General features: G+C 43.3%; 1 protein-coding gene across 2 annotated transcripts in view; it reads left to right on the top strand.

Annotated features, from left to right (window-relative positions):
* The window catches only part of LOC121553267 (tensin-1), a 222,665-nt gene that overhangs the window by 103,261 nt on the left and 106,162 nt on the right, over positions 1-13,242 (top strand). For both annotated transcript variants that reach the window (XM_041866298.2, XM_041866289.2), the window contains exon 4: positions 8,284-8,322. In XM_041866298.2, coding sequence (XP_041722232.2) covers positions 8,284-8,322 — 39 coding nt within the window. The remainder of the gene's footprint in view (positions 1-8,283; positions 8,323-13,242) is intronic.

Below are 13,242 nucleotides of genomic sequence, written 5' to 3'. Positions count from 1 at the left end.
CAGACGCCACTGAGAGATAACTCATGTTGTTTGTCAGTTAGTCTGCTGTCGCCGTGTTTCCAAAACTAGACCTGGAGCACAAAACCAGCCCACCTGCCCGCAAAGGGGATTTCTGTATCCCCATAACTCTTCTCCACTAATATGCTAAATGCCAGCCAGGCTGCCTGTCAGTGCTAGCCTGTCTCAGCCTGCCACAGCTCCCTAAGAGACAAAATAACTATTGCTTTCCAAGGCTTGACTAAGGCAGTTATAGTCAAATTGAGTTATAGTACTGTATGTCAGCACAGGGTAACCAAGGGTGAGTAATCTAATGTTGCCATATCCCAATAGACTTATACTTACATATATTATGATAAGCTACAATAAAATACAATACATTGCAATTGTACAATAAAGTGTACTACAATGAAATGTGGTACACATAAACATATCTATCACATTTTACTTTCTTAAATTTGATCATATGGGCATTATGTTCAGATAACTTGTGACTGATATTGTTTCAGGACAGGATTCCGCTATTACCCTCATACACACAAGTCTCCCTCGTGATTGGAGATTAACCTTTAGCTTGGCTCATTGCTTCCCCTCTATTATCTGTAGCCTAAGCAAGAACCAACCTTCTTAGCTTGGTCCAGATCCGTTTGTGCTGTCTTGCCAACTCCTACGGTCACACATACAGATCTGTGATCAGGCTACCACTTTCTTGCTCTCCATGTCTCTGCCTCCCCTTTTCCCCTCTTTCACTGTCTCCATGGGGTTCTCAATGCTTGGCCATTTGCCAAACAATAAAAACATGGCAATGTGTAAATCACCTCATTGGTAAATAAGACTTGATCCCACATGTCATCCTGAAGAGTCTGGAGGAAGTGTGACCTCGCTGTGCAGTAACAAAAGAAACAAGGCATAGCTTCTCTCTGCCGTGTGACAGTAGCTCTGCCAAACAAAGATGGATTGAGAATTAACAGGCAGCCCTGTTGAAGACGCAGCAGGCCACTCCAGTCCTCGCCGGGGAGAATAAACATGGCAGGGATTTAGAGTGCGTCACAGCCTGCTTTGTTTCACACCACTCTTTCACCTTTCTGCCATGTGCTCTCTCTCTCTCTCTCTCTCTCTCTCTCTCTCTCTCTCTCTCTCTCTCTCTCTCTCTCTCTCTCTCTCTCTCTCTCTCTCTCTCTCTCTCTCTCTCTCTCTCTCTCTCTCTCTCTCTCTCTCTCTCTCTCTCTCTCTCTCTCTCTCTCACATCCACCCCCTCGCCTGGCCCTTCCCTTCAGTCTTGCTAAATGTTTGGAGGAAGAACCTCTATCTATTGCTTTGGTGTCATTTTCATTACATACTCTTCTGTGTTGTAATTGATGCACTGAAGATGAGAAGTTTCAAAGCAGTATGAGACATTGTGAAACACTGAGAGATGTTATAACGTTTTAAGAGATGCTATGAAGAATGCAATGAGAGATGTTATGAAGAAGTGAAAGATGTTATGAAGTGCTGATAGGTGTTATATTGAGAAGGGGAACAATGTTATGGAGTCAGTGTGGGATGGATCAGAGCTTGGCAGTCAGCTGAAGATGTTCCACATTTCACACTGAAAGAAAAAAGAGAAAGGAATGCATAGCTGTCGCTCAGACGGCATGTTCTGAAGGGGGAATGGGCACAGGCACCTGGGCCAGCGATTCCACTTCATTCCTTTCTCCATTGTTTATACCCAATAAGTCAAAACTAACACAGAATCTTGCAAACGAAGATACCCTGGCTACTGAAAGCCCTCTGTTATTGGTTATGCCAAGTAAATTGAATTTGCACACTGAATATTCTATGAGGACTTGCCAGATGCATGGATGTATTGGGTCTGAGTAAACATTAAAGCACTCAAGAGCGGCCTTGTGTTTATGCCAGTGCCAGAACATTGAAGGTTTGAGTGGTGATGTGCCCCCTTTTTGTCACTGTGGAAATATACCTGACCCACCACGATCAATTCATTACATTGTAATGGTAGCCTGGAGTGCACCAGCAGCTCACCTCTCACACTGCCACAATCAAACAATTTGTGAAGAGAAGGATTGCTTATTTTTGCTTTTCTTTGACCACTTGTGGCTGCTGGATTTTAAACGCAAGCAAAGCCATGATCCCAAGCCATCAACCCAAACGGAGCAATCCTAAACTGTTTTGTTAAATCAATAACCAGATAAGTCAAATGTATCATATTGCTGTATCTATTGTAGTTTATCTGTATTAGCTCAACACAAGACAATGTGTGTACATACTCCCCTATAAGCAATGAATGACTGTATATCCAGTACTGACAGAGCCATTTGCCATGGACTTTTGTCTGCGGGAAATGGACCTTGATTTAATGTTGTTAACACAAGCATGTACGGAATGCAACAACACAATTACCCTTTAATATATTACACTTGTTCGTACACTCCGATAGCATCAACACATGCTCATGGCTGTCCCTGCACTCATGCACTGACAAAGGCTTTATGTTTTTCCCACATGCTAACTAAAGGGGTCTGGAAACCTTTTGTCCCCCCCTCACCCTCCTCTCCTGTAAATGTAGTACTTGTATACTCCACTTGAAACTGTAACCCAGGTCCTTAAAGTTACAGTGTCCTGATAGAAAGGAACCAGAGAGAAAGAAAGAGAAAAAAAGGGAAGACTCTACAGCAGTGGTATTCAAACTTTTCCGGCGGGGATCCCATGTTCTGCGCCAGAATTTCTGGGGATCCCAAAAAAATTTACAACGACTTTCTTGCGACCCCATCCCAGATCTAATGACACAACCTTAACATTTGTACATTTCGATTTTTACATCACCAAATAATCTTAAATGAATTACATTTTCATCTCTTATCAAAATTAAAAGCAACCAATAAATACATTTACTCAATAAAATTGTATTTGTCGAATTACCTTTCTCATAAATGTTGTATATTGTCCCATACAATAATATGTACTCTTAATAAAATGTATTTATTCATTTTTTGGGGCGACCCCACTGCAGTTCCCCATTATGGGGTCGCGACCCCGACTTTGAATACCACTGCTCTGCAGTATGACCTATTTGTGTGTAATTCATTAGGAATGCAATTATAAATATTCACCTGTAGGCTCACTGAGGCTCTCCTTCCATGCTCTAAGCCACACCTTGCCATTCTCCTCCTCCAAATCTGTTAACACCTCCAACTCTTCTTTACTCCTTTCTCCCTCTGTTCTGCACTTAATGACTTCTAATTTTCAGAGTGTCAGGTTAATATTTTCTCAGCACGGTTACCTACGGTTTGACCTGCGGTGTTCCCAATGCTAAGTGTTCACCTGGCCCTTCTCTGAACAGTCTCTGTGCCTAGTCTTTGACCACGTGCCAGGCTACAGGATGCATGCTAAACTATGTGCTACAGTGGGCCTCTAAAGCGAACAGTACAACTCAATGGAAATGGCTAACTAGGGTAGAATCTGAGTTATTATTTTGTGGGTAGACCTCTTACGTTCTGTCTGGATCTAGCCTACTGTGGGTTCTCATTATTATGGCCAAGTAGGAGCCCGAAGGGGTCAAGAGGGGATTACGTATTTACAAGATTATTAGGCTAAATGTCGTCAACCCATTTCTAATTCATACACACTATCTCACGTCTGAAATGCCAGGCCCTTTAGGCTTTGTGACAATTGTTCCAGCTTTTTTTCTGGTCTTTTACCTCGCTTACTCACTAAGTAAGTCTATGTCCCTCTGCCTCCAGCTGTGTTAAAATCCATTAAATTGCATTTATTTTATGATTAGCTGTTGGTCACTCCATGTTTAATAAATGTTTTGCTGAGGGCCGTCATTAAACTTTGTGATTCATAGTTCATATTGAATAGATTGGTCTGCCTATCAGTGCCTTGCGACCGTGCTATATAGGCCTAAGGCCGAGACAATAAGAAGACACAGTGGCACAATAAATTCAACCACACCTTTGTTTTATCACAAAACCGGATAGCAACCTCTGTCTGGTGAAGTCCACGACGCATATTGCATATAACAGACAGTTACATGACCTACAGCATGGTTAAGCAAGTTAATGTTTCCGACATTTTCGGACCACTAAACAACTATTGATTTAGAACCACAGAGAGTTACCGCAAGTCACAAAGAAAACAGGAGCTGCCTCCACTATTCCAGCACCATTTCAACTTCAACATTTCAACATCATCAAATCACCTCTGCTTAGTCTAATACAGTGACAACTAAAAGATACCAAAAACTATTTAGTCCAATCAACATAAGCTAAATATGATGTGGCTGTCCATGGTTCTGATTTCTGTTTGTGCGCGTGTGTGGGCGTGTGCGCACGTTTGTGCAAGTAGAAAAACATGTTGACTCACCCTACTTGTAGAGAAACACCATTGCCATCCTCCTCTCTTTCATGTTGAGGAAACGGTCTATCACTCTGTACACACTTTTATTTTTTGTTGTCCTAGGCTACCTGGCTAAAATGCTTGCTCGCTAGCCTAACTTCCATTCATGGGCAACGTTAGCTAGTTAACATTAGCCTTCTACATCTAGCTACTGTACATATTGAACTTCCATCCTCTCAGGCCAGGGGCACAACAATGTATGAATTAATGGTTGGATCAGAATCGACGTTGTAATCATTGGCCTGTACGGAGAATTAAGTAAAATCACAAGTCCAAATCCCTATCTCCATCCATGGCTAATTTAGGAAAGAGCCCATTTTAGCTAGCTTGCTAGCCACCGGAGAACAACAACACAACGAGATGCAACAATTCAAGTTTTTCTGTTTAAGACATATACTCTCAAAGTGATTTGAAGAGACGCCAAATCCAAGCTGGCTTCCCTTGACACTTTTGTTGTTTGTTGCCAGGACCATTCACAGTTGAGCTCGCTCAATTTAGCTCAATGCTGATTGGCTATTTTTATTTATTTATTTTTGTCAAGGGAGGCCAAATGTTCACTGGCTTCCCTTGCATGAAATTCTACGGGCGGCAACAATGTCATACTCGTTTGGACCAGACAGTATCAGATGGATGGCCTACACGTGGAGATACAGAGGGATGCTGTTTCGCTCGCTCGGATGCTTTTCTTCTGTGAGATACATTCAGCCTCTTGCGAACTGAAGGAAAATTATGAAACACAGAGAGACGAAAGATACATTATTTAATGTTTTCATTTTTTTATTTTAATTTGAGGGAAGCCTGGCTTCCCTTGGTGTCCATGAATACACGCACTGCTGCCTATTAGGATAAATGACTGAGATTAGCCTTAGCCCTTAGCCTTGTTAATCCTCAGTATACAGCACTTGCTTTAACGCACTTGTCAAGTGTTAGTGATTTGTGAACCAATCCCAAAGACCACTTTCCATTCCCCCACAATCATATGCCCTTCACGGCAACCTCAATAAACACATCCTGGATACCAATCCGACCCTGAAAATCCCTCAAGGGAGGGTCATGGAGGATTGCAGGGCAAGTGGAAAAGGGTGGGAATTTTGGGTGAAACACACAAGGTGTCGGAGTGGTTATTGATTGCAGGTGGACTTAGCTGTCAGCAGCAGGAGTCTGGGGGTGAAGTGGGTGCCATGTAATGAGATGGGCCAGGCCCTGGGAGGAGGCATCTCAGCGGGGCTCAGACACTCCACAGGCCCCCTGGAGCCCCTGGATGAGCCAAGAGGCATGGAGGTGGTGGTGGAGGCGGCAGCTGTCAGTGTGTGGAGTGACCAGGAGAGTTGGGGGGTGTGGTGCAGACATGGGCAGGCATGGTTGGGGTGATGAGAGGAGGGTAACAGTGCAGAGACTTGAACCAGGCTGAGATACTGTACTTTGTCAACTCACAGCACCTCTAAATAATAACTCCAGCCTTTCTCAAGAGACAAGTGGCATTCCATGGAGCTGTGCTCATGCTACTCAATTTATCTGGTTACAGTCAGTAATTAGTCAGAGATACTGCATTTATTTTGGTTTACACTGTATGTAAATAGTTCCCTACAAATGATACATTCTATACATGCTCAACTAACTACTATGCAACTCTTTGTTGGATTATTCCCATGTAGCCTTTTTGCTGGTATCAGATAACAATGCTTTCCTGTTTACAGTCTGCATTCCTCTATTCCATCAGGGGTTTGAGTAACGTTCTCCAAAACTACAAAGACTTTGATGACCCAACGCGACTCATGCATCCTATATAACCTTGTGAATCCAATTAGCCAACTCACACCCAAATAGCTACCGTCCAGTGATGCTTTTAGCTTGATACAAGCAAAGTGTGTGTTAGCTGTATAGTCACACTAGCAATGTCCAGTGTGATTTGCTAGCATGAAAACATCCAGTTGACTTTGAGCTCCCTGAGATCACTTTGTTGTAAGGACCAAAGGGCATTCAGGTGAATTTGTGTAGACCTCAAGTGTGTTCGTGAAACGTCACTGCAAATTAGCAACCACTGTCACAGTTATACCTTCACCATCCCAACGTTTTAAGGTTATGCCTTAGTCAGCTTAGAAAATGTATACATTCCATTTATAGTTTCATGAATAAACTACATTGATTTATGAACAAATAAATCAGAAACATTTTTACATTTAGCAGACGCTCTTATCCAGAGCGACTTACAGTTAGTGAATGCATACGTATTTTATTCATACTAGCCCCCCGTGGGAAACGAACCCACATCCCTGCCGGCCAAACCCTCCCCTACCTTGGACGATACTGGACCAATTGTGCGCCGCCCATGGGTCTCCCGGTTGCGGCCGGCTGCAACAGAGCCTGTACTCGAACCAGGATCTCTAGTGCCACAGCTAGCATTGAGTCAGTGCTGCCATGCATTGTGAAAACAACTGAGCTATTGAATGAGGCTTTTGCTTACAGTACAAAGAAGTAGCAAGCTCAGTATTAGAATTGCAGATCAACCACTGTATGGGCTTAGAGATGGATAATCCTTGATTGACTCTCTGCTGTGACAGATATGTCCCATTGTATTTATTTACGGTGCTTTACATTGCCTGAAGCAACATTTTGGGAGTTTTGGTGGGGACTGTTAGAGACTGTTCAGGCTTTTTATGTGGACAGAAAGGAATGTGCTAGCTTTAGCGTAATCATAAAGCAGACCCCAAGAAACCAGAAGTGTTCTGTTCACACCGCAAGGGACAATTAGTCAAGGATTTGCCTCTGTATATGGCGAGGCTTTTAAAGGCTAACAGCCCTGATAACCTAGAGATGACCTTTCAGCGCTAAAACAGAGATAGTGGTCCATTATTGACAGACAGCCCTGTCACGAGAGCTAGAGAGAGAGAGGGGGAGAGAGAGGGGGGTAGGCAAGAGAGTGATAGAGAGATGAGCAAGTGAAAAAGGTCAACAGCTGATTGAATCCCAGTTACTGTCTCCTGTTTCTAATTTTGCCTTTTCTAACAATATACTTTTGTTTGAAAATTAAATGAAAGCTAGACTTTTACAGGAAGGGAACATCAGTGACAACGTCCTGTTTGGCAGATGGTCCTCATCAGTAGATCTTGTGGAAACAGTTAATCTCAATGTTCTATTTGAGTCCCTCGTTATTATCCTCTTCCTGTTTACCCCCTCGCAGTCCTCGTGCTTCTGCTCTGAACTTGATTGTCACAGCCATTGGAGCGCTAATCGGATTAGAGGTTAGCGCCAACCCTGGCAGATCATGAGTTCCAGTAGGCTTCACAATCGCCTTTAAACATCGTTGACTTTCTGGTGCTAAGATAAGCTAGTTAACTGCTGCTGTTAGCAGTTAGCCTACCTTTCACTTTTTGCATACAGTTACATAGTCGGAAATTGACTATGTCATTAGATGTCCATTGAAGTTGTCTCAGAGCTCTTTGCTAATGTATTGTTCTATTTTCCAGCCCCTCAGCCTGGGCCAAATGTGATTTAGCCAGCTTTGATACGGATCATATGGGAACAATGAAGTAGACAAGACAATCATTCTATTTTTAAATGAACTGTACAGCACCTCTTAGGTCTGTTGTCTGTATCTCTGTTAAGACATTTTGGTCAAAAGGGTATTGTCATATTATTCCGTTGATATACCTATAAACACATACACATTTATACACATTCATAAGATGTACTAGTTTTGGCAAATGCACTATATTGAAGCATACAGTAAAAACAAAGGACTAATGCTCAGGATCACACAAGTCAAATGTTGAGAGTTTGAATCAGCTATCGACTGTCTGTATACTGTATGCACTTATGCATAATCTGCAACATACGAAATTAGCATCATGAGATTCACAAGACTGTTTTGTTCATTTTCTTTTCCAGGTGTCTTCGTCCTGTGTCCCTGCCACTAACTATGAGCTGGTAAGATTAAAAAATATATATATTGCTCAACAGTTACACTACAGTTACTTACACATTGTGATTGGAAATGTGAATCTGTCAGTAATGAGTGTGTCCATGTATGTATTGTGGAGTAATCCCTTCTTCAGAATGGCATCCAAACATCCAGGGAATTGGCTCTGGGAATCCAACGAGTGAGCAAGGGCAATAAAAACAACATTAGGTTGCTACATTACCTTTTTTGGTCTGGGTTTGAAGTTCTCTGTTGGACGTGGAATGATTTGCCCTCTCTGCACGTTCTGTGTATACATTTACTCTAATCCTTGGCAAGACAAGGTGTCTAATCCTGCGATGTACACTGAGTATACAAAACATTAAGAACACTTGCTCTTTCCATGCCATAGACTGACCAGGTGAATCCAGGTGAAAGCTATGATCCCTTATTGATGTCACTTGTTACATCTGCTTCAATCAGTGTAGATGAAGGGGAGGAGACAGGTTAAAGAAGGATTTTTAAGCCTTGAGACAATTGAGACATGGATTGTGTATGTGTGCCATTCAGAGGGCAAGAATGGGCAAGACAAAAAATGTGCCTTTGAACGGGGTAATGAACGGGGTATGGTAGTAGGTGCCCGGCGCACCGGTTTGTCTCAAGAACTGCACCGCTGCTGGGTTTTTCAGGCTCAACAGTTTCCCGTGTGTATCAAGAATGGTCCACCACCCAAAGGACATCCAGCCAACTTGACACAACTGTGGGAAGCATTGGAGTCAACATGGGCCAGCATCCCTGTGGAACACTTTCGACACCTTGTAGAGTCCATGCTGCGACGAATTGAGGATGTTCTGAGGGCAAAAGTGGGGGGTTCATCTGTTTTCCTTCCCCAGTATGTCATCTAGAGGGGAGTTTCACTTTGTGAAATGGCCTCCCAGGTAATTTTCCCTCCCTTGTTACCCCCTTCCTCCCCATGCCAAGACAACTCGCCCCAGAGGTAGACATCACACCCAACATTTTGCTGATTGCCCACTTAAACGCTAATGAGCTAAGATGTAAAACATTCACTGACGTATGGTCTTTTACGACCGAGGAGAGAGAAAGTGCACACACACATACATGCATGAAAACACACACACACACAGCGGCAAGCTACTCAGGAGGCCTACAGCAGCTGTGTTGTGAAAACAAAATACGGTTCTCAAGGACAACATTGGCAGTATTTACCAGAGGAAACTGAGTCCAGCTGGAGGAAAGGGCCTTACAGAGAGCAGGAAGCAGGAGAAAATACCACAACTTCACACTCGTACCATTTGCTTGTGCAGATGTTTGGTTTGTATACATTGTTTTCTCCCTCTGATTTTGCTTCATTGCGCCAGTAAGTAGGCTATGTAGTCTCTAACTAGGCAGAGTGATGGATTTTAGAGTGATGGCAACATGACCCATAATTGGCTACTTCTTTTACGTTTGATGTGTGTGTGTGCGTCTGTGTGTGTGGAGGAAGTGGACCATTGAGGTATTTTGGATAGCTACTGATGGATTACCCTCTTAGGGCTGTATCCTTCCCCCCTCCCACCCCCACACCACTTGTCTTGATCAAACAACACTACTGTACCTCTTAACCTCACCCCTCTTTTCCATTCTGGACATCATCATGGATCATACATTAAACAACCCTGCAGAAACAACACTACATGTCATTGCAGTTTATTAGAGTTCTCAAAACGTTATTATTTGTTATTAGGTTGGGAAGAACTAAAATATGTTGTTTGATTATTATACACAGAGATACTGTATGAATGGAGCCATAGGTAAGTAAAATAGTAGTAAAGTTGTATTGTTGTGAAGTGCAAAGTGCAGTGTATATAGGATAAATTGTGTGTATGTGTGTGTGCGCGTGTGTGTGTGCATGCTTGTGTGTGTTTGTGTAACCGCGTGTGTGTGTGTGTGTGTGTATTTGTGTGTGTGTGTGTTTTCAGCCATTGGCTGCTCTATGGCTGAAGGAAGCTGCTCTCCTCCCAGGTAGCGCCATGTTTGGTGAATTTCTCACCTCTAGAAGAAAGAGAGAGAGAGAGATCTGATTTAAACAGTTGTGTTGTTCAAGTGCAGAACAGAGGGAAGTTCACCATAAATCGCTTCATGGCTAGAATAATGAGGGGTTCAATTAACATTTAATATATAAAGTCACTTATGTGATTCTAGTGATTTGGTGTGTTAGGAGACACACACCAGAGAATATGAGTCTTTAACTTGATGTACATGAATACACTGTGCTGTGGCTGTCATGTTAGGAAGAGTGTGTGAGAGTTAGGTCCATATAGTGAAGTCTTGAGTTGAGAGTACAGTACTGTATGTGAGGGAGAAATACATAGTTAGGACATAACCAGAGTATGCAAAGGGATGTAGCCTATAGTGGTGACACTACAGCATAGAGATCAATAGCATCAATAGATTTCTGTGGACTCCAGTGTTTTTGAGAGAGAGGTGTCCACTGTGAGCTCTCTTGTGGAATCTCTGGTGTGATCATGGTGTGATAATGATGTCCGCAGAGTGAGTGATGATGCAATAGCTCCCCCAACGGGACTCCCATGCTTGGAGGTGCGTGGCATAGAGTGGCGTGCTGTGAGGCATGCTGGGTAGTACATTCCTGAGACGTGCCCTCATGTTAACTAACACTGGGCCTGCAATTTAATTTCCCAGAGAGAGAGTGTGGAGAGAGACAGAGAGAGAGAGACAGAGAGAGAGAGAGAGAGAGAGAGAGAGACAGAGTGAGTTAGAGAGAGTGAGTTAGAGAGAGTGTGTGAGAGAGAGAGAGAGAGAGAGAGAGAGAGAGAGAGAGAGAGAGAGCGAGAGAGAGAGAGTTAGAGATAGTGAGTTAGAGAGAGAGAGAGAGTGAGTTAGAGAGAGAGAGAGAGAGAGAGAGAGAGAGAGAGAGAGAGAGAGAGAGAGAGAGAGAGAGAGAGAGAGAGAGAGAGAGAGAGAGAGAGAGAGAGAGCATAACGTAGTAAACTGGTTTTAGGTTTGAAACACGCACAGACATACACACACATGCATCACACACATGCAGCACTCACACACATAATAATTCACACACACCTTTAAACAATCCCCTCAGGCTTGTGTTTACCTGCATCCACTCAAAGCTGCTTCTCAGTCAATGCCTCCGACACCTACGTCATCCAGACACACACACACACACACAAAACCAACACAAACCACGGCTGGGGAATCGTGCCAGTGCATTGCTGTGTAATGACTCTAACTGCAGCGCATAGATGGGCAAGATCTTTTCAATTAGCCAAGTGTTTACAGCTGCACATACTTGGCTGATGTGCCATATTACGTTCTGTATACAGGACAGGACCAAGTATTCCGTAATGATATGTGATTCCTATCTCGTAGGCATGTGCATATACATGGGAAGCACGTAAGGTTGGCCGTCCGTGTTGTTTATGCCAAGTGAAAGATGGATGTTTCTTTTTACCAGCTGTATTTTTTCACCTGAATGTATCACTGCCAAAAAGTACATACACATTATATAATACACTGAAAGATAGTATTGATGACTAGTATTGATGACTAGTATTGATTGTGTGTTAATGTGTCTGTGTCAGCTGAAGCTAGGCCTTATGAAATATTTTTCTGGTTAGCGTTCTTTTTTTTCACAATAAGAGCCTTGTCTTCAAAATGATAGTCCCTGGAAGACAGGAGTTTAGGTAAAACAGCAATGATGTGCTTTGTGCAGTATATGGATACAGCTGGACTCCGCTAAGCTGCGTGTAGAACTGTTCTCTTCAGGAACGTTTTGATTCACTCTCTCTTTGACCCGTCCAAATATACAAGGCAAGAGACAGCTAGGCATATTTGTACACAGGAAAACAAACAATGGGGGAAAAAAACACAAAGCACTCATAGTTTTGGCTCAGACTGGAAGTCATGAAAGTCCTCATCGGCCATTGGGTTATATCATCATCTGTGTATGCTGTGGTTGTATCAGTGGCCAAACCCTGTTAGCCATAATAGGACATGAGACAGGATGGAGAGAGGGAGAACAAAAGAGAGAAGGAGAGAGAAGTGAAAGAGAGAAGAGAAAGAAAGGGTGAGAGAGAGAAAAGAGAGAACACACATTCCAGATTGAGTGAGAATGAGCAGACTAGCATCACTCCATCCCCACTGGTGTGTCGTCATCGTCGTCCCCCCTCCCTCCAATTGTTTATAATCACAGAACCCTAGTCTCTCGTGCATACCAGAATGTCATGTGTTATGTAACAGAGAGAGCGGAAGAGTCCATTTGGGATGGGTCGATCTGGCTGGCCTGCGTGTGACCTCCGTCCGTCCGGGTCCTGGTGTAAACTTTGAAATAGGTCAGAGGTCGTTTAGGGACACTGCCAGCTCAGGAGGTTCCCACAGCTCCGCGTGGCTCAGTCCTGAATTCCAGCATTGGAATGTTTCCATAGAAACCCACCATGAGATCGTAGGTCCAGAATTGTGTATGAGCTAAAGGCCAGGGAGCCCCCCCATCATCGTTTGTGTTTACATTTCTAAACCATGTTCTGTGAAACGCTGCAGATGGGGCTGCTAAGCATGGGAGACTAGCAGATGTTTGCATGTGTGGGTAATGTGTGTGTGTGTGTGTGTGTGTGTGTGGTGGGGGGTGATACAGTTTCTGTGTTAGGGGGGAATGTGCGTGTGTATCTACATTTGTGTCTGTCAGAGCGACTGTGCCTAAAGACCCATGCTTGTGCATGTGTGTTACTTTGTATAAATGTGTGTATTTGTCTCTGTCTGCATTAACTTGCTTGAATAAACATTTTATTTAACTTACTGTATGTGGTTGTTTGTGGAAATGCAATTGAGCGTGTGTGCGTACGTGAGTGCGTGCAGTATGTCTGTGATATTCTCCCACCGCCTCTTAGATTATTAATACTGGGGACAGTGCCAGCTAGCTT

Source organism: Coregonus clupeaformis, chromosome 4 (assembly GCF_020615455.1).
Source record: "Coregonus clupeaformis isolate EN_2021a chromosome 4, ASM2061545v1, whole genome shotgun sequence".
Classification (NCBI taxonomy): Eukaryota; Metazoa; Chordata; class Actinopteri; order Salmoniformes; family Salmonidae; genus Coregonus; species Coregonus clupeaformis.
This window is presented reverse-complemented; position numbering and strand designations above follow the sequence as displayed.